This window comes from Fukomys damarensis, unplaced genomic scaffold (genome assembly GCF_012274545.1).
Source record: "Fukomys damarensis isolate Sample0158 unplaced genomic scaffold, DMR_v1.0_HiC HiC_scaffold_3, whole genome shotgun sequence".
Classification (NCBI taxonomy): Eukaryota; Metazoa; Chordata; class Mammalia; order Rodentia; family Bathyergidae; genus Fukomys; species Fukomys damarensis.
The window spans coordinates 47,496,177-47,514,446 of NW_022900915.1; the positions used below are offsets into that span (position 1 = coordinate 47,496,177).

General features: G+C 40.8%; 1 protein-coding gene across 1 annotated transcript; it reads left to right on the top strand.

The window, feature by feature from the left end:
* On the top strand, positions 1-963 carry LOC104873281 (olfactory receptor 2G3). The gene has a single exon (XM_010639869.1). The coding sequence runs from the start codon at positions 1-3 to the stop codon at positions 961-963; it is 963 nt and encodes a 320-aa protein (XP_010638171.1).
* The last annotated feature ends 17,307 nt before the right edge of the window (positions 964-18,270 follow it).

The following is an 18,270-nucleotide window of genomic DNA, read 5'->3' on the forward strand; positions in this document are numbered from 1 at the left end:
ATGGGAAGAGAAAACATGAGTTTTCCCAACACTTTTGTCCTGCTGGGCTTCTCGGAATTTCCATGGCTGGAGAGGCCCCTCTTTGCAGTGGTGCTGGTCTCCTACATCTTCACCCTGGTGGGGAACAGCTCCATCATCCTCCTCTCCCTGGTGGACCCCAGACTCCAGACACCCATGTACTTCTTCCTGGACAACCTCTCTCTGCTGGACCTCAGTATAACCTGTGCCATTGTACCCCAGCTGCTGACCAACCTCTGGGGACCAGACAAGACCATTACTACTTTCAGATGTATCACACAGATCTTTGTTTTCTGCTGGACAATCTCCAGTGAATGTGCTCTGCTGTCCATGATGGCCATCGATCGCTATGTGGCCATCTGCCGGCCCCTCCAGTACACTCTCATCATGCATGCTTGTATGTGTCTGAAGATGGCAGCAGTATGCTGGTCCAGTGGACTCCTAAACTCTCTGCTTCAAACCACACTCACCCTCAATCTCCCTCTCTGTGGACAGAACACCCTGGACCACTTCTTCTGTGATGTTCCTCTTCTGATCAAGCTGGCCTGTGGGGACACCACTGCTAATGAGCTGGCCCTCATATCAATGTCCATCCCATTTGGAATGCTGGCTCCCTTGATGATGGTCATCTCCTACACCCTTATTGCTAGGGCTGTACTGAAGTTACCTTCAACTGAAGGCAGGCACAAGGCACTCAGCACCTGCAGTTCCCACTTGCTGGTGGTCACCATGTACTTTGGGCCAGGCATGTACTTTTACCTCAAGCCTTCAGTCAAGAGTTACCAGGCCAAGTTCATGTCCTTCTTCTACTGTGTTATCACCCCACTGCTCAACCCACTCATCTACACCCTGCGAAATAAGGATGTGAAGATGGCATGGAAGAGGATCCTACAAAGGCAGGTCAGGGTGAATTCTTTAAAAGCCCAATCTCTGCCTGTCTCCTGAGCAATCATAAACACACATGCGTGCTTACAGGCAAAGCACATCTGCTTTTCCAAGAGTGTCTGTAATTTCCAAGAAAGTGCTCTCAACTCTCTTGGTCCATCACATCAATGTTTTGAAAAACTCCTTGGGCTCACAATGTCTATCACTGTTGTCCCCACAGTCAGCCTGCCCCTTACTAACGCCTTCATGTGTGTCTGGTCTATAGACAGAGGAGCCAGCATCACGGCTCTTATGTCTTTGAGATGGTGAAAAATATCCTTTTTATTCCTTCTGGCTTCCTTCTTTATTTCATTCCTCATTTCTGTCTTTCTTCATGCTGTTGTTTCTGTGTATCCTATTTAAACATAACTGTTAGTAATACTAATTGCACACTATAGAGGCTCTGATTTTAACATTTCTCTGCCTGCATGGAATGAGTGTTGATCAGTCCCATTCTCCCTCTTCCCCTGCTCCCTGCCTTAAGTCTTCTTCTGAGCATAGTGGCCTTCCCTAACAGTACATTTTCCCCTATCATGCCATCTTTTGACAGCTGCCAAAGATTCTTCCATCCTCCAAATTGTCACTGCACTCTGCAGACTGTCTCCTTTGTTGTACAGAAGGTTTTTAATTTCATGAAGTCTCATTTGTCAATTCTTGCTGGTAATTCCTAAGCTATTCCACCCTATTCAGGATACTTGTGTCCGTACCAATGCCTCGAAGCCTTTCCACCCCTTTCTTTCAGAGTTTCAAGTCTTACCTTAAGGTCTTTGGTCCACTTTTAAGTTGAGTTTTTCACAGGGTGAGACGCAGAGATCTAGTTTCAGTCTTCTTCATGCCATGTTGAGTTTCTCAGTATCATTTGTTGAAAGAGGCCCTTTTCTTTGATCTGTGTTTTAGCTCCTTTCTGAAGTGATGCCTGTAGATGTTAAACATTCCTAGCTCATCTATTTTTATACATTGGGTAATGCCACTCCATTCGAGGAAGGGAAGGGGAAGATTTTTTTAAAAGAATGAGGATGTGTTATTTACATGTTCCAGCTCCCCACAAGTAATGTCATTATTCTAAACTGAAAACATGTACTAAGAATTACAATTAAAAAGTAAACCAAAAAATTAATTCTCCATAGCATACTTTGAAATCACTTGCTGTGGTGCTTCCAGCATTGTTTCACATGCTCAGGGCTGCTTTGCTTTTCTGGGTCTTCCATAGTAATTATTTCATGTGAATTTTAGCGTGTGTTTCTCATTTTGTGGAGAATGTCACTGATATCTTCATAATCACATTTAGTAGTATGGCCATTTTAATCGGGCTATTAATCCTGATCAAAGATCTGAATGGAAAGCCTATTAAAGTCACAGGAGTTTTTAAGCTGGTAGTAGAGAAGAAAGAAGTGTTGTGAGACAAAGGAAAAGGAAGTAGAGACAGAAACAAAAGTCAAGTGCAGAACAGAAAACAGAAAGGCACCTGGACTCAATCAGGTGGGGAGGATTGCACAGTTAAGATTCTCAAGGAGGGGCCCTGAGCAGTGGTGGCTGGCAATGAAGCAAAGGTTCAGGGCGCTGCTTATCCATAATGTAGGTCTATGATGATGAGCACACTTGCCCATGCTATTCCTGGGTACCTTTAAAAGGGAGACGTGTTTATGGTTTGTAAACTATTGTGATGTTTTAATATAATACACAATGACCAAATCAAGGCAAAGAAATTAACCAGCCTGTCAAACACACGCGGTCTTCTGTGATGAAAATATTTGAGATGAATTTCCAGTATTGAATAGCTCATTGGTAGGGCTGTAAGGAAGCTTTCTTCAGCTGAAATAAGGCACAAGGCACCCAGCACCTGCAGTTCCTACTTGCTGTTGGTTACCCTCAATTTGGGACCAAGTGTCTACTTGTACTTCCAGCCTCTATTAAAAGTAACCAGACCAAGTTCCCACCCTTCTTCTAGGATGTTATCATGCCACTGCTCAATCTACCCATCTATACCCTGAGAAGCAAGTATGTGAAGAGAACATTGAAGAGGGTCCTGCAATCTCAGGGCAGGGTAAAGCCTTTAAAATCCTCATGATGCCTGCCTGCCTCCTGGGTAGAGCACGTGTCTGCATCATTACTGCTGGCTTATCTGGTTTGCAAATGGAGAGTCCATAACATCACAGAAGAGAAGCTCCTTCTCAAAACATTAATCTGTTTACAGAAGAAATTTTAGTGCCTAAAAAACCGTGCCTTCCAAAATCTGAAATAGAATCATTGTGCTCTTATCTTGATCCATCCCAAAGGTTTGCTCTGCATAGACCTCTCATCCATAGGAAGAGTCACTTACATCCATGGCCACTGCCACACTTATTCACAACAGCCAGGGTGAAGAATGAAGCTAAGCATCCACCACTGGATAAGTGGAAGCTGAAATGTAGTCTCTAATATTCTGGTTTCTCTTCAGATCATAAAAACCTTTCACCTTTTGAAATGTAGTGTGTAGAAACAATGGACTGTTATTTAAATGTCTAAAAACAAATATTTCCATTTCTGGTAAAAATGATGGAATTAGAGAACATAAGGAATGACAGAAGCTAAACATATAATGACAAACCCTGCCTATTCTCACTTCTATGTGGAATATGAACAATTATTTCTTTAAAAGAGGAGCTATCACCAGTGGTTTCTGTTTGAGGAAATGAAGAGAGGGTCATTAAAGAGCAATGCCTGAGTGGGGCTGGCCTGGAAGCACAGCTCCACATCGCCAAGGCCTTGTCAGAGGAATGGTGAGAGGTGCAGCTGTGTGGGCACCTCCAGGCCACATTCCCCTGTGAACCTCCAGCCTTCTGGCTACACTGGTACTCGGATTCAAACCAGCAAGGCACAGGTGGTCCAAAAGACCATTGTTCTCAGCTCCAGTCTCAATTTTTATTTAATTCACATGGTTAAAGGTGATAGATTAATAACTACCACAACTTGTCATTTTCTAAGATATCTTGATACTCTTTTGTTGCTGATTTTATAACTTAGGCTAAGTTGTTGTGATTGATTTAATTCATTGTCCTTCATGATATAATGAAAATGAGATTGTCTGACAGTCATTAGAGACTCAAAACCTAAAGACAAGCTATAAGAGTAAGTTCAAAGTATTAACCAAGGAATTAAAACAAGGAAAGTTCCAACAACAAAAATATAAATGAGAAGGCATTCAAACAAGGCACAAGCCCAGGCACAGTCTGTATGCTCATCAAAGCCAAATTCTGGGGCAAATGAGGTGAAAAAGTGTGACAATCAACAACCTGGACTCACTGAACTGATAGCACAGAAAGTGACAAAAGAGATGAATGAGGCACTAGAAAAATTCAAAGCAGAAATAATTTCTGAGATAACTGCAGAGATGGTGAACAGAATGAAAGACATGATTAGAGACGCTTGAACAGAAACAGATAAAAAAAAATACATGAGTTCAGGAAAATGATAGAAGCCATGAATGCCCAGCATAGGTAAGAAATAGAAACCATGGAAAAGATTCAAATAGATACCAAGGAGATTAAAACTCTTTTGAAAGTATATTTGATCACTGAGTCAACCTGAAGACAGGATACCAGATATAAAAGACAGGATAGTGGTCAGTGATCATGAAAAGAAGGATCTCTTTTAAAAAGGAAGGGAACATGAGAAATCAATCCAACATCTCCTACATGACACAAAGAAGAAGACAGATAGGAGTCCATGAAAAGCAGGAGAAAGTACAAGTGACATAAAAAACTGTTCACAGAATAAATGACAGAAAACTTTCTAAACAAAGCAAAAGAATTTGACATACAGATAAGTGAGGCTGATAGGACACCAACTAGCCGTGATCACAAAAATAAATCTACACCTACACATGTTTTACTCACGATCCCAGAAAGCCAACAGAACAAAATATTACATGCAGTTAGAGAAAGGAAAAAGGAAAGCCAGTCAGAACCACAGCAGACTTTTCAACCCAAACACTCAAGTCAAGAGCCTCAAGGGAGGTATTTAAAGCCCTAAAAGAAAACAATCTCCAACCTAGACTGATGCATCCTGCAAAAATATCTTTCAAACCTGATGGGAAAATAAGATACTTCCATGACAAAGAACAACTGAGAAACTTCATGAAAACCAAATCAGCACTTCAGATAATTCTAAATAATCTCCAAGAAAAAGACACTGTAGATCACAACTCCATGAGGCCGACAGAGCAAATCAAGCAGGCAGGACAAGAAATTAAAGGGAGAGGGAGAAAAAATTAAAAAGAGCCAAAAACAGGAAAATAACATGATGAGGATGTCAATACATATGTTATATCCATCAGTGTCAATGGCCTCAAGTCACCAATCAAAAGAAATAGATTGGCAGAATGGATTGAGAAAAAAATCCAACAATATGTTATATAAAAGAAACAGACCTAGTTCAAAAGAAACTTATAGTCTGAAAGTAAAAGAATGGAAAGTAGTTCTCCTTGTGACAGAAGCCTAGAAAAAGAAAAGTAGGGGTAGCTATCTTATTTGCAGGCAAAGTAAATTTCAAAACAAAACTAATTAAGAGACACAAACAAGGTCACTCTATCCTTATAAAGGAAACAATCCAAGAGAAAAACTGAAAATCATAAATATATATGTACCAAATATTAATGCCTCCAACTATATAAAACAAATATTAAAGGACACTAAACACTAAATAAACACTAATACAATTGTAGCCGGGGACCTCAGTACCCCATTCTTAAAAATAGATAGATTATCTAGACAAAAAAAATCAACAACAAAATACTAGAACTGAACCAAGCTTTTGAATAAATGGACTTAATAGATGTCTGCAGAGTGTTTCACCCCACAAAATCAGAATACACATTCTTTTCAGATGCACATGTTTCATTCTCCAAAATAGACCACATACTAGCTTATAGAACATATTTAAGTAAATGCAAAGGAATTGAAGTTGCCCCATATAAGTTATCAAACCATAGTGCAATTATACTGGAGATCAATAGAAAATGAAATCTCGAGAATTTCCCAAACACATGGAAATTGAGTAACACTCTCCCAAACAACCAATGGTTCACAGAAGAAATTAGACAGTTTTTCCAAATAAATGATAATGCCAATACAACATACAGGAAGCATTAAAAAAATTCATCGCCCATTCATAGTAAAAAAAAAAAACTGCTGGAAAATTGGAATAGATGGTCTTTATCAGAACTCGATAAAGGGTCTATGAAAAACCAACAGCGAATAAAGTGTTCGTAAATGGGGAGGAGGGGAGGGGATGAAGGGAGGGCACAGACAAGGGGAAAAACATATGAACCGAGACCTGTCATGTAAAGGTACAAGATCCTAATGATGAACGTAATTGTACTGTATACCTAAAATGTACAAAAAACTCAATAAAATAAAAATAAATAAATAAATAATCAAAAAAGGTAAAAAAAGAAAAACCAACAGCCAACATCATACTAAATGGTCAAAAACTGAACACCTTCACACTAAAATCAGCAACAAGGCAAGGATGCTCACTATCATTGGAAACATTAGCCACAGCGATTAGAAAAGAGGAAGAAGTAAAACCATAATGATAAGAAAGAAAGAAGTGAAACTGTCATTATTTGTTGACAACGTGATACTATACACAGAAGACCCAAAAAATTCCATGAAAAGACTTCTAGTCTTAATTGGCAGTTTCAGTAGAGTAGCTGGATACAAGCTAAGCACTCAAAAATCAATAGCCTTCTTGTACTCAAATAGTAGAATCAATGAGAGAAATTATGGGAAAAGGCCCTTTCAAAATCACATCCCCCCCAAAATGAAATATCTAGGAATCAATCCAATGAAGGAAGCAAAAGACCTCTTCATGTAAAACTACAACACTCTGAAAAAAGAGATTGAAGTGGATATTAGAAATGTACATCCCTTGCTCCTGGGTGGGAAGAACCAATATAGTGAAAGTGGGCATACTTCCAAAACTGCTATATGGATTCAATGCAATCACCATTGAAATTCCAACATGGCCTATACTTCCTGTGTCATCTCTTTGTTCATACAGTTTTAGTTAGAATTATAATCCAAAAGTGAGAAGGATGTCCCAGCAGTACATTTATACAGATAGCATCTAAACCCAGAAAGGGGCAGATTTTCCAAACCTTTTCTTGGTCTAGGCTATTTCTGCATAAATGTACCAAGTGATAAAATGTTTTTCCACACATGACTACTTGGCCATGGTCTAGAGGATGCTGGCCAAGTGATGGGGACCTGTGGCCACAGGGACAGAATGGCAACTTGTATGAATAATTTTTGCATTACTTCTCAGTGAAGCAGGATGGACTGAAGAAGAGATTGGTGGATATAATGTAGGCTTGAGCTGAGCCTCAGCTGTACACATTTTGTGACAACTCTTTATCCAAACTGTACTTGAGCCAGCTTTTCACCAGTCCCCATGATGTGGTGATAGGCCAATACTATACAATAAGACAGTTCCTCGCCTTGCCACCATGTCTTTTGTTTGCTTGTTTATTTCCACAGAATTTTATGTTCCTGAAATGTAACTTTGTGGGGCTGGGCAATGCTCCTGTCCAATATATCAAAATGTTTTGTGACTATTTTGAACTGTGTGACCTTTCAGAAATGTTGTTAAGCTCCACGCCTTCACAAGAATATTCTGCTAAGCTCTGCCCCCTCTTGGAAATGTTCTGTTAGGCTCTGCCCTAGCAAAAGAATGCTCCATTAGACTTTGCCTCCTCACAAGAATGTTCTGTTAAGTTCTACCCGTTTTCAAGAATGTTCTGCAGCTCCACCCCTCTGCTTCAGTGAGCATGCTCACACAGCACATTTCGAGAATATTCTGTAGCTCCACCCCTCTGCTTCAGTGAGCATGCTCACACAGCACATTTCGAGAATGTTCTGTAACTCTGCCTCTCTGTCTCAGTGAGCGTGCTTGCCTACCCTGTGGATTCCTATATAAGGAGACTCCTATTTCTGGTACAGTGCTCAGACTTTGGAGTATGAACTTTTTTGAGCCTGCTGGCATAATAAAAGTTTTTCTCCACATCTTTGAGTGACCATTGGATTCTTGAGTCTTCAAATTCAAATATCTGACCCAGAGCTATACTATTAACCTCTAACAATAGGTGTGCCTCAGAGATGTTACACTTGGCTTTGGCACTGAGCTGTTCCACTTTGCCACATTTGTTTCTGGACTGGGAATCTGATTGAGCTGGCTCTTTGATCCACTGGTTTGAATTTAGAGAGTAGCCACTGGGGACCTTCACCAATGAATCCCAGTTTGGCAGTTCTTGAAGATGACCAATGACTGCTTGCTTCTCCTGACCAGACCAAGGAGGGAAGGTGGACTAAAATCCCCTTTTCAGGACTTCAGGATACAGTAAATCCCTGGGGCCCTGTGTGAACCAAGTCATGACTGTCCCAGTGGACAGGAGTCTAATCACCTCCACAGTCTCAAGCCAGAGACTTCAGGCAGGGATCTCCCTATGAGGGAAAGGAATGTTTCAGCCTCTGAGTAAATGGTGTGAGTGAATGTAACCTGTTGTGGTTCCCCAAGACTGGCCCATATGGCTCCATGGTTTTGGATTTGGCATCTAACCGCACCCTACCTTGTGATTCCATGGTAGCTTTGTAAAACATACAGTGACTCACCTCCTGTGATGGGAGGCTGATCAGGCCACAGATTATTCCTGCACCTAAGCCAAAACTCTCCTAAAATCCCAAGAGGGACATGACCAGGTAGAAACCTGTGTGGTTTCCTTTGGGAGGCTCCCATTCTTTGTCTGTTGCACCATCATTCAGGAGCAACATGCACCATGGGTAACAACAGTAGTAAACCCACAGTCCTGGACTGCATGGTCAAAAATTTCCAAGAAGGGATTTAGTGTGGAACATGGAGTTAGGAAGAATCCTGAAAGGTTGCCAACCCTCATTACTGGCAAAGCAGGCCACCCTGGTAAAGTCCCCTGTATTGATTCTTGGCTAGAGGTTTCCCAAACCCTACACCTGGGTCTAATTCTGCATTGGCAGAAAGGGACAGAGCCAGGTTTTCAAAGCCCAAAGTAGTGGCTACCTCTCTGATACCCAAGAAAGGTCAATTCATCAGGGCCCACTAGAAGAACATCCCCTGCAACTACCTTATGCCCCAGGGCTTCTGTCTGCATGTAACCCACTGGTTCCAGTTCCTGCCACCAGTCTCACCTGATAGCCCACCTTCAGACCCTCTGTCTGCTTAAGCAGTCAGCCTTCTGCAAAATCCTCCAATAGGCCTATTATCTCCATCTCTGGCCAGCCCTCTTCCTCCTTAACTGCCTCTTCTGGCTCGTGTCCAGTGCCTCCAGAATCCCTCATGTGACAAGACCACTTCTCATGGACAACTCTTTCAGGCATCTGCAGTTGGCTTGAACCTCAGCTATTCAGCTGCTTGCTATGAGATCCAGCTGCTGTCCCACATCCTGGATGATGGAACTATCCAGCCTGATTCTGCCACTCTGATACAATTCCTTTACCAGAACTGATTAAGTCAGCTGGAAACAATTCTGTGCTTTATTCTGGAGGCACCACTGAGACCAATGACTGTCCCCTGCAGGGCAGGCATATGGGGGCCTATCAGACCAGCCTTCCACATCCATCTCCCCCAGTTTAGCCTCCATTGAAGCCTCCCATTTTGGCTCAATAAAACTGCTTCCCCCAGAGACCCAACCCTTGCATTCCAATTGAGAAGGTCCCCTGGCAGGGACAGTTAGTTCATCCTCTATCAACTCCTATCCAACCTTAGATGAGCCAGAAGCAGGCACAGTTATACAATTTGGATCTTATTTGCACTTTTAGTTTTTCACAACAGAGAATCTATTCAGTATTTACACATGTGTGTCTTATTTTTTCACTTAAGAATGTGGCCTCAAAATGCATCCATTTTCCTATGAATGACTCTAGTTTAGCATTCTTTATGGCTGAGTAGTACCCCATTTTATAGAAAAACTACATTTTCTTTATCCAGTCTCCAACTGATGGGAAAATGGGCTGTTTCCAAGTTTTAGCTATTACACACTGTGCTGCTATGAACATAGGTGTTCATATGTCACTGTGATATGATTCTTTTAATTCTTTTGGAAAGATACCCAGAAGAGGGATGGCTGAGTCAAATGGAACCTTTAAACCTAGTATTTTGAGGTATCTCCATATTTATTTCCACAATGCTTGCACCAGTCTGCACTCCCACCAACAATGGAACAGGGTTCCTTTCTCCCTACAACCCCACCAACATTGGTGGATTTCTTGATAGCAGCCATTCTTTGTGGGGTGAGGTGAAATCTCAGTGTTGTTTTCATCTGCATCACTTGAATGACCAGTTATGTGGAACATGTTTTCATATATTTATTTGCTGTTTTCTCTTCTTTGTCAGAAATATCTGTTCATTTCAGACACCCATTTTTGAAATGGATCTTTATATATGGGGGACCTGATTGCTTTGAGTTCTTTATGTATTCTAGATAGTTCTTTGTCCAAGGAGCAGCTTGTAAAAATTTTTCCCACATGTATGCTGTCTCTTACCTCTGTTGGTGATTTCTTTTGCAGTGCAGAAGCTTTTCAGAAAGATGAGATCCCTGTTGTTGAATCTTTGTGCTAGTTCCCATACTACTGAGGATTTCTTCATAAAATCTTTTCCTATGCCAATATCTTTGAGAGTTCTGCCTAATTTAACTTCCAGCAAGTTTAATGTTCCTGTTTTAATGTTTAGATCTTTAATCCACTTGGATTTTAGTTTAGTTCACAGTGAAAGATAGGGGTCTAGTTTGAATGTTTGTCAGATTGAAATCCAGTTTTTCCATGAAAGGGGCTCTCTCTCCTTCAATGAGGATGGTTGGCTCCTTTGTTAAAGATGAGGGAGCTGAGTACATCTGGAGTTGTTTCTGTATCTTCCAATCTATTCCACTGATCCTCAGGTCTTTTTCTTTGCAAGTACCATGCTGTTTTTAATCACAGTGGCTTTGTAGTTTAGTTTCAACTTGGGGATTGTGATATCCCCGGCCATGTCTCTGTTGCCTAGAATTGCTATTGATATTCTAGGTCTCTTCTGGCTCCAAATTAATTTTTGAATTATTTTCTCTAGTTCACTGAAATATACTGTTGGAATTTCAATTGACATTGCATTGAATCTATATAGCAGTTTTGGTAGCATGGCCATTTTCACTATGTTGATTCTTCCTACCCAGGAGCAAGGGATACCTTTCCATTTTCTTATATCCTCTTCGATCTCTTTTTTCAGAGTGCTGTAATTTTCAGTGGAGAGGTGTTTTGCTTCTTTTGTTAGATTGATTCCTAGATACTTCATTTTGGGGGATGCTATTGTGAAAGGAATTATTTCCCTAATTTCTCTCTCATTGAGTCTGTTATTTGTGTACAGGAAGGCTATTATTGCTTTTAGGGGGTTGACCTTGTATCCTGCTACTCTTCTAAAAGTGTCAATTATGTCTAGAAGTCCTTTAGTAGAGTTATTTGGGTTTTCAACATATCATATAGTCAGTAAATAATGACAGTTTAACTTCTTCCTTTCCTATCTTTATTGCTTTAAATTATTTCCCTTTTCTAAATGTTGTGGCTAATGGTTCCAGAACTATATTGAACAGGAGTGATAACAGCAGGCCTCCTTATCTTTTTTCTAATTTTAACATGAAGGTTTTCAGATTTTGGACATATTTCCTTAACATCCCAACATGAGCCAGAGAAATTGCCTCATGCCCTTATCACATTTCTTGATATCTGTCATGAGACCAATACCATTGCTCTATCTACTTTGGGGACACTAAGGGTGACCACATGGCCATTATGACATCATTAGTATTATGTATTCCACACTCCTCCAACAGCCTTATTCTCATACCCTGGTTCGTACACGGCCCCTATACAAGCAAAAATGCCCCTTTCTCCCAATGTGAGGATTGATATTCCCAATGGGACAGAGTTCCCATAACCTGACAACAAGATATATGAAAGTTTCCAATAAAAATGCTTCAAACTTAAACCCACTCTTGAGTTTTCTCATCAGCCCACTCCCCATCTGTGCACCGTACATGCCTTTAACAAATTCCTCCATCCTGTCTACTACTATGTTTTCTTCTTTATTACTTCTTCACGACAGGAAGAGCTGGATTTATGGGGTAATAATGACACTACCTGTTGATAACAGGTTCACCTGGTGAAGGAGGCACAGTTCAAGAAAATAGTATTGAATTGCTTCTGTGGTATGAGAAACTGAAAGTGTAAATGAGGGAAAATGCATAATAAATATTGTGAAACAGGAAGAAAATGTGCAAAGGTACAGGGAAACTGGGAGATGAGGAGAAAAGAAAGAAAGGAAAAAAGAAAATAAAAGTTATGTAAATAGGGAAGGGTGGAGGGTTTGAAGGGAGCACAGGGGAATACATAAAAATAAGAACCCAGATATATCACGTACAGGTACAAATTTCCAATGATGAATGTGATCATAATGTATATCTAATATGTACCAATAAACTCAAGAAATGAAAACATGTAAAATGGTATTGACACATACAGTATTTCATAATGCTACCATAAATTTGTCTCTTTTAAGGAAAATAACTATCTAACCAGCTAAATAGCTCTCCATTTTCTACATCAGTATTGTGTTTCCACAAAACCTATGCTGCTTCAAATGTAATTAACTATGAAGCTTATAGGTAAAAAATCCCCTGCGGTTGCATTAGTCTGCCCTGTGCACATTTCTCAGAGAGAGCTATGGGAACAGCACAATGTGACCACAGACTCTGCATCATCCATGTATCTGTATGGTAAGTTTATTGTCTCAGGGTGTTGTTGTCACCTCATGCAGACAAATAAATTAGGAAGGAAATTGCCTGCAGAGCACTCATCTCTAGATTGAGGCACTGAGTTAATGGTCTCCCTGCACCAGCTCAGGTCTCAGAGGAGCCGAGCCAGGCACCCTCAGGAGCCCCCTACTCATCACTGTCTCTCCTGCCTGGGTTCTGATCACTCCCACCTCACTCTCCATGAAACCCCAGCCTCTACAAAGAATGTGCATCACTAGAACCAGCCTCTACTGTCCACTGCTGGCCTCTCACTTGTGAGTCTGCTCCTTCTCCATCTCAAGGTGAGTTGGGCCCAGATTGTCCTCGAGCATGGAGTTAACCTCCTCCTGCAGTGAGTCACACCATGGACTGTGGTAGAGATTGTCTCATCGAATGTGCATGAGGTTTTCTTGGTAATGGGAGCATAAAATCATAGGAACCAAAATGAAACCTTCAAGGACAAAACTTTCTCAAGCCTACTTATTGCCACCAGCCCTCTGTCTCCACACAAGTTTTCAGATCCACAAAAAGATGAATAATGAAAAACTACACATTGTAAAAGTTAGTAGCAAAAAAAAACATAGCAAAATACTTCATAGGAGAGAGAAAATAATAAAGCACCAGCATACACTGTGCATGCAACAAGCATGAAATATTGCAATGGACATTAGGAAAAACACAGCAAAATGGAACACAAAATATGTCATTCTGTATTCTGAGCAATGACAGAGACAAGAAACTTGAGAAAAGTTAAATTTTTAAGCAAGTTTAGAGTGTTGGACAAAATTTGGGGAGAAAAATTGGACAAAGTTTGTATGAGAAGTGAAAGAAATGTCACTTACCAGTGACTCTATTTATTAACCCTGTATTTATTAAATAGATGCTCCAGGCCAAAACAAGGTCCTAGCTTCAAGGCAAAAGAAAGAAACAAACAAACAAACAAACTCTACCCAAACTCCGAAAGTACACAGAGACAGAAAATGAGGTGAAAGACTAAATTCAAAGTAGGACATGGAGAGAGAAGGGGAGCACGTGAGAGACCCCAAATAGACCTCCAGTGGTACTGGTGACAGCACACATGTCCTCCAGTGGGGAAGAGGAGACAAAGGGAAAAGCCATGTGTGCAAGGATCCAGGTGTGAAGTGATAGCAAGGAGAAGGGGGGATGAGGATGGAGAAAGAAAGCCGGGGACAAAGGAGGGTACATCAAAGTAGTTTTATGAATGACAAGGGGGTTTGAAGGGCCCCTGAAGGCTTCAAGATGAAAATTGTAATTTCTGGAGATCACTCAAGTAGATGAGCATGAGGAATGGACTGGTGGATGTCTCTGGAAGCAAACTATCCCAGTGATAGCAAGTTGCACTATTACAACAAGAGAATAAAATGAAAACGTGCATCTTTTTGTGAATTTCATGAGGAATACATTTTGTACCATTCTCCAAAAAAATGAGAAAAGGAAAAAATGGAAACAAACTCTTTGTAAAATCTGAGAGGTGGAGGGGTTAAAGGGAGGGTAGTAGAATGGGGAAATATAAGAACCAAGATACATCATATAAAGGTTCAAGATCCCAATGATGAATGTAGCTCTACTGAATACTTAAAATGCACTAATAAACTTAGGGGTAAAAAGTTGGTGACCCAAATAGTTGGAACCAAGTTTTCTAATTGCACTGAAAAACTTATTTTCAAAGCTAACATTTGTCCTTCTGTACCTGGCTTCTTTCATTTTTATTTTTTCTTTATTGATACATTTTAGGTATACAGTAGAATGATATTTATCATTAGGATCTTGAATCTTTATATGATGTATCTTTGTTCTTAATTTTTTCCTATTCCCCTGCCCTCTCTTTACCCCCTCTACCCTCTCCTATTTGCAGAGACATTTTTTTCAGTTTTTTTTATTTTCTCTTATATTTTTCATTTCCCTTCTTAGCTTTCCCCTAACCCTCCTACTTCCCCTACACCTTTAGATATTTTTCCTATTACACAATATCAATTTTACATTTTGATTCTTATTTACACTTTAGGTTATTACACCAGAGAAACTATTTAGTATTTACATGTGTGAAATATTTCAATTAACAAAATGGCCTGTAGTTTACCCACCTGTCAGGATTTACTCTCTTTTCCTATCTGAATGTTGTAATAAACCACATACCCAACACATTTTCTTTACCCAGTTTTACACGGATGGACACTTAGGTCAATTCTCTGTCCTGTCTATTTTGAATAATGACACAATGTAGTGCAGCTAATGCTCCACCAGATGGACCTCATTTCCCTGGTTATACACTCAGAAGCGGGGTGACTGATCATGTGGTTGACACAGTGCAGTTCACATTGTTCTCCGCAGTGGCTGCGCTGGTGCACACTCCAGCAGTGCGTGCCTTGGTGTTCTTTCCTCCTCACTCCCCTGCCCACGTTTGCTCTTTGTCTTTTCTACATCAGCCATTCTAACAAAGGGGAGGGGAGAGACAACACCACACCGTCTCACTCAAATTTGGAATCTCAAAGTGAAGATCTTTCTGAAGTAGAGTAGATTGGTGGTGATCAGAAGTTGGCAGTGGTACAGGGATGGGGTTGAGACATGGTGGGCAAAGGATACGAATGGAAGCTAGAGTCTGAAATTTCAACTGTTCTATATTGAATTGTTGAAGATGTTAAGAAAGTGGATATTAAATGTTATGGCCACAAACATATTGTGGTGTGGATAATGCATACTATAATTAGCTACATCCAGCCAGCCCATGGTATACAAGGGCTTCAGAATATCATACCGTGCATGGTATATAAATGTATCTGTCAATTTAAATAAATTTGAAAATACATGACATTTATCCAAAGTACTGCTCTGCGGATTTTTATGCAATTTCCTAATGAAAATAGTTCAAAGTGTAATTCCCTGTCCTGCAAATGAAAGCGTACATAAGGAACGTGATGTCCACGTATCTCTGCTAACACTCTGGCTGGCACATAGAAAACACACTGAAGGTTTTTAGCTTTTCATAGTTTGGACGATATTTTTATTAAGAAAACCAATGCACACATTTTCTCACATTTAATGTTTGGTTCTATTTGTTTTAGGGTATGATCAAAGAAAACTCCAGCATTTTTCACAGGTTTAACTCCAGAACATAGGGCCCACTCCTCCGAGGAGCAGGTGCAGGTGAAGCAGAGTCCTCCCGCAGTGTCCTCTCTGACACCGCACAGCCTGCAGGCACTGTCCCTGCAGCTCTGCCTCCTGCAGACGGGCACACCCTGAGGGAGGCAGTGGGGAGGAGGCAGTGGGGAGGAGGCAGGCCCTGGCCTCTGGGGACCCTGGCTCTGCCCTGCTCTCTGGTGCCGGGCCCAGCATCTCTGCTCCACAGCCCTCTGCATTCACTACACTGGTGTGCGTTCTTCACCCCCAGTGCTCAAGTGCAGACTGTGTGTGAGACGTGAGCGCCCTTGGCCTACAGATGAGGAGAGGGAGGCTCAGCTGGATGCTGATCGAAGGGCGCAGGCTCCTTGAGGGTCAAGGTCTAGGAAGCAGTACTGGGGCCACAGCGCCACAGCAGCTCTCTGGCCACATTGCTTCTTGTGTACTATTTTGGGTGAGCAGTTTTTGTTTGTTACTTTGCTATTTATAAAGAAACACATCTTTAGCATATGGAAGTCACAAATGCTCACATGCCTTCTGTTCCTGTACGTGCTGTCAGTCCACTGAGTCTTCTCCACACTTCTACAATGAGTGTAATTTCTTGCACTTTAGTGTAAGACTGAGAAGGTGCTGATGTCCCTAGGACCACTGTGTCTGGCTGTCATGACTGTGCTAGGACAGTGCTGCTCTAATGCAAACACTATGCCCTTTGCCCTGATTCAAATTTCCCCCCATATCCAAGGTACCCACAAGATCAAACCTCATTTACAGATAAGATTGCTCTTCCTCCTCGGTTAGAGTCACTTGCGATTGATACTACCGAACGTGCTCTCTCCAGATGCTTTCAAATGTTTTCTTCCATGCTGTTCTCTAGTTTCCCCCCTCATTTAGCATAAAACTTGGTATCTTCTCCCACACCACTGCTTTCTGTCTTTCTGAAATTCTTGTTATATTTGCCCTTCATATCTGATGCTATTTTCCTGCCTCTCCAGAATGCTTGATGACAACACATCTGGAGGTTGATACGAACTATGGCTCAGTTAGATCCAGGAATCTGATCGCTGGGTGCTACTCCCTGAGTGCTAGGCAACACGGATCAGAAAAGGGGCTAAGACTCAGATTAGTGAGTATGATGGATAGGACTTAGTAATGATAATGTGACACAGTTTTCTTTTGAAAGGTAAAGAAATGCAGTATTGTTCATAAAACAAATAAAACTTGCACTCATCATTTTAGTCCTCATAACATTATGTTTCCAAAATCTAGTATTTGTTTTTTAAAATAGTTCATGCATATTCCTCATATTTATGATGTAGAACTAATCTTCAGAATGCTTCATATATGAAAATATTCATTAGCTGTAACTTTGTTTTATAATAAACGACTTCTGTAGAAATGAAATGGAGAAGTATGACTAAGGGAGAGAGCACAGTGAGGATGTCTTTGTCTGCTTGGGCTGCCATTGACTATTTCTGCAGGCTGAGTGCACAATGCCAACAGTATGTACTTAGAGAAAACAACAGGAAGCCTCCTTAATTTCCAGTCTGTGTACAGCTGGAGGCCTTACACACTGTTGGAGGAAGGAAAACAGCACAGCAGCTGGGCAGAGGAGCACAGCATTGCTCCACAGAATTAAACCTGTAGTTACCATAGGGTAAAGAAATGTAACTTCCGAGTCTGCAGCCTAAGAAATGGAGAGGAGGGTGCAAGAGGTGACAGACACCAATGTGCAGAGCAGCCGGTCACAGCGTCAGCAAACCCACGGAAACAATGTGTGCGTCAACTGAGACGGGTCAGAAATATATCTTTATACTTGAGCCATAAGAGAGGAAGCTCTAACATATTCTTCAGTAGAGGCATTTTAAAAATATGATACAAAAGAAATACCTTAATCACAGAACTATGACAGCTGCTAGATTCCAATTTAGTTCAATGAAATTCAACATAGACAGAGAGTAGAATTGGGGTATCCATGGTGGGAGGAGGACAAGAAGATATTTAATAGACACAGATCAAGTTGGCAAGATGAAACTACTATGGAAATGAATGTAGTGGTGGTTGTACAACATTACATATGTACTTAATTCCACTGAATATATGTAAAAATTTGGGAGATACTAATTTTTATCTTATGTATATCTTATGATTAGATAAGTCTGGAAAGAAGAAAATGAGAAAGGGGTACCTGAATTTTACTTCATGAACACTTTCAGGAAAAAAAAAGGTACATAAGATATGTAGCTGCATGAAATCTATTTTGTATCATAAACACACACCCATCAAAAAACAGAGGTGAATAAGAGAAAGGGGAAAGTCACATTAATCTCCAAATTTGTTGCTTTGCTTACAGTTACATATTAAAG

Bases quoted from the DNA above. Each gene is read 5' to 3' on its own strand.
- LOC104873281 (XM_010639869.1), top strand. From the start codon at position 1: ATGGGAAGAGAAAACATGAGTTTTCCCAACACTTTTGTCCTGCTGGGC.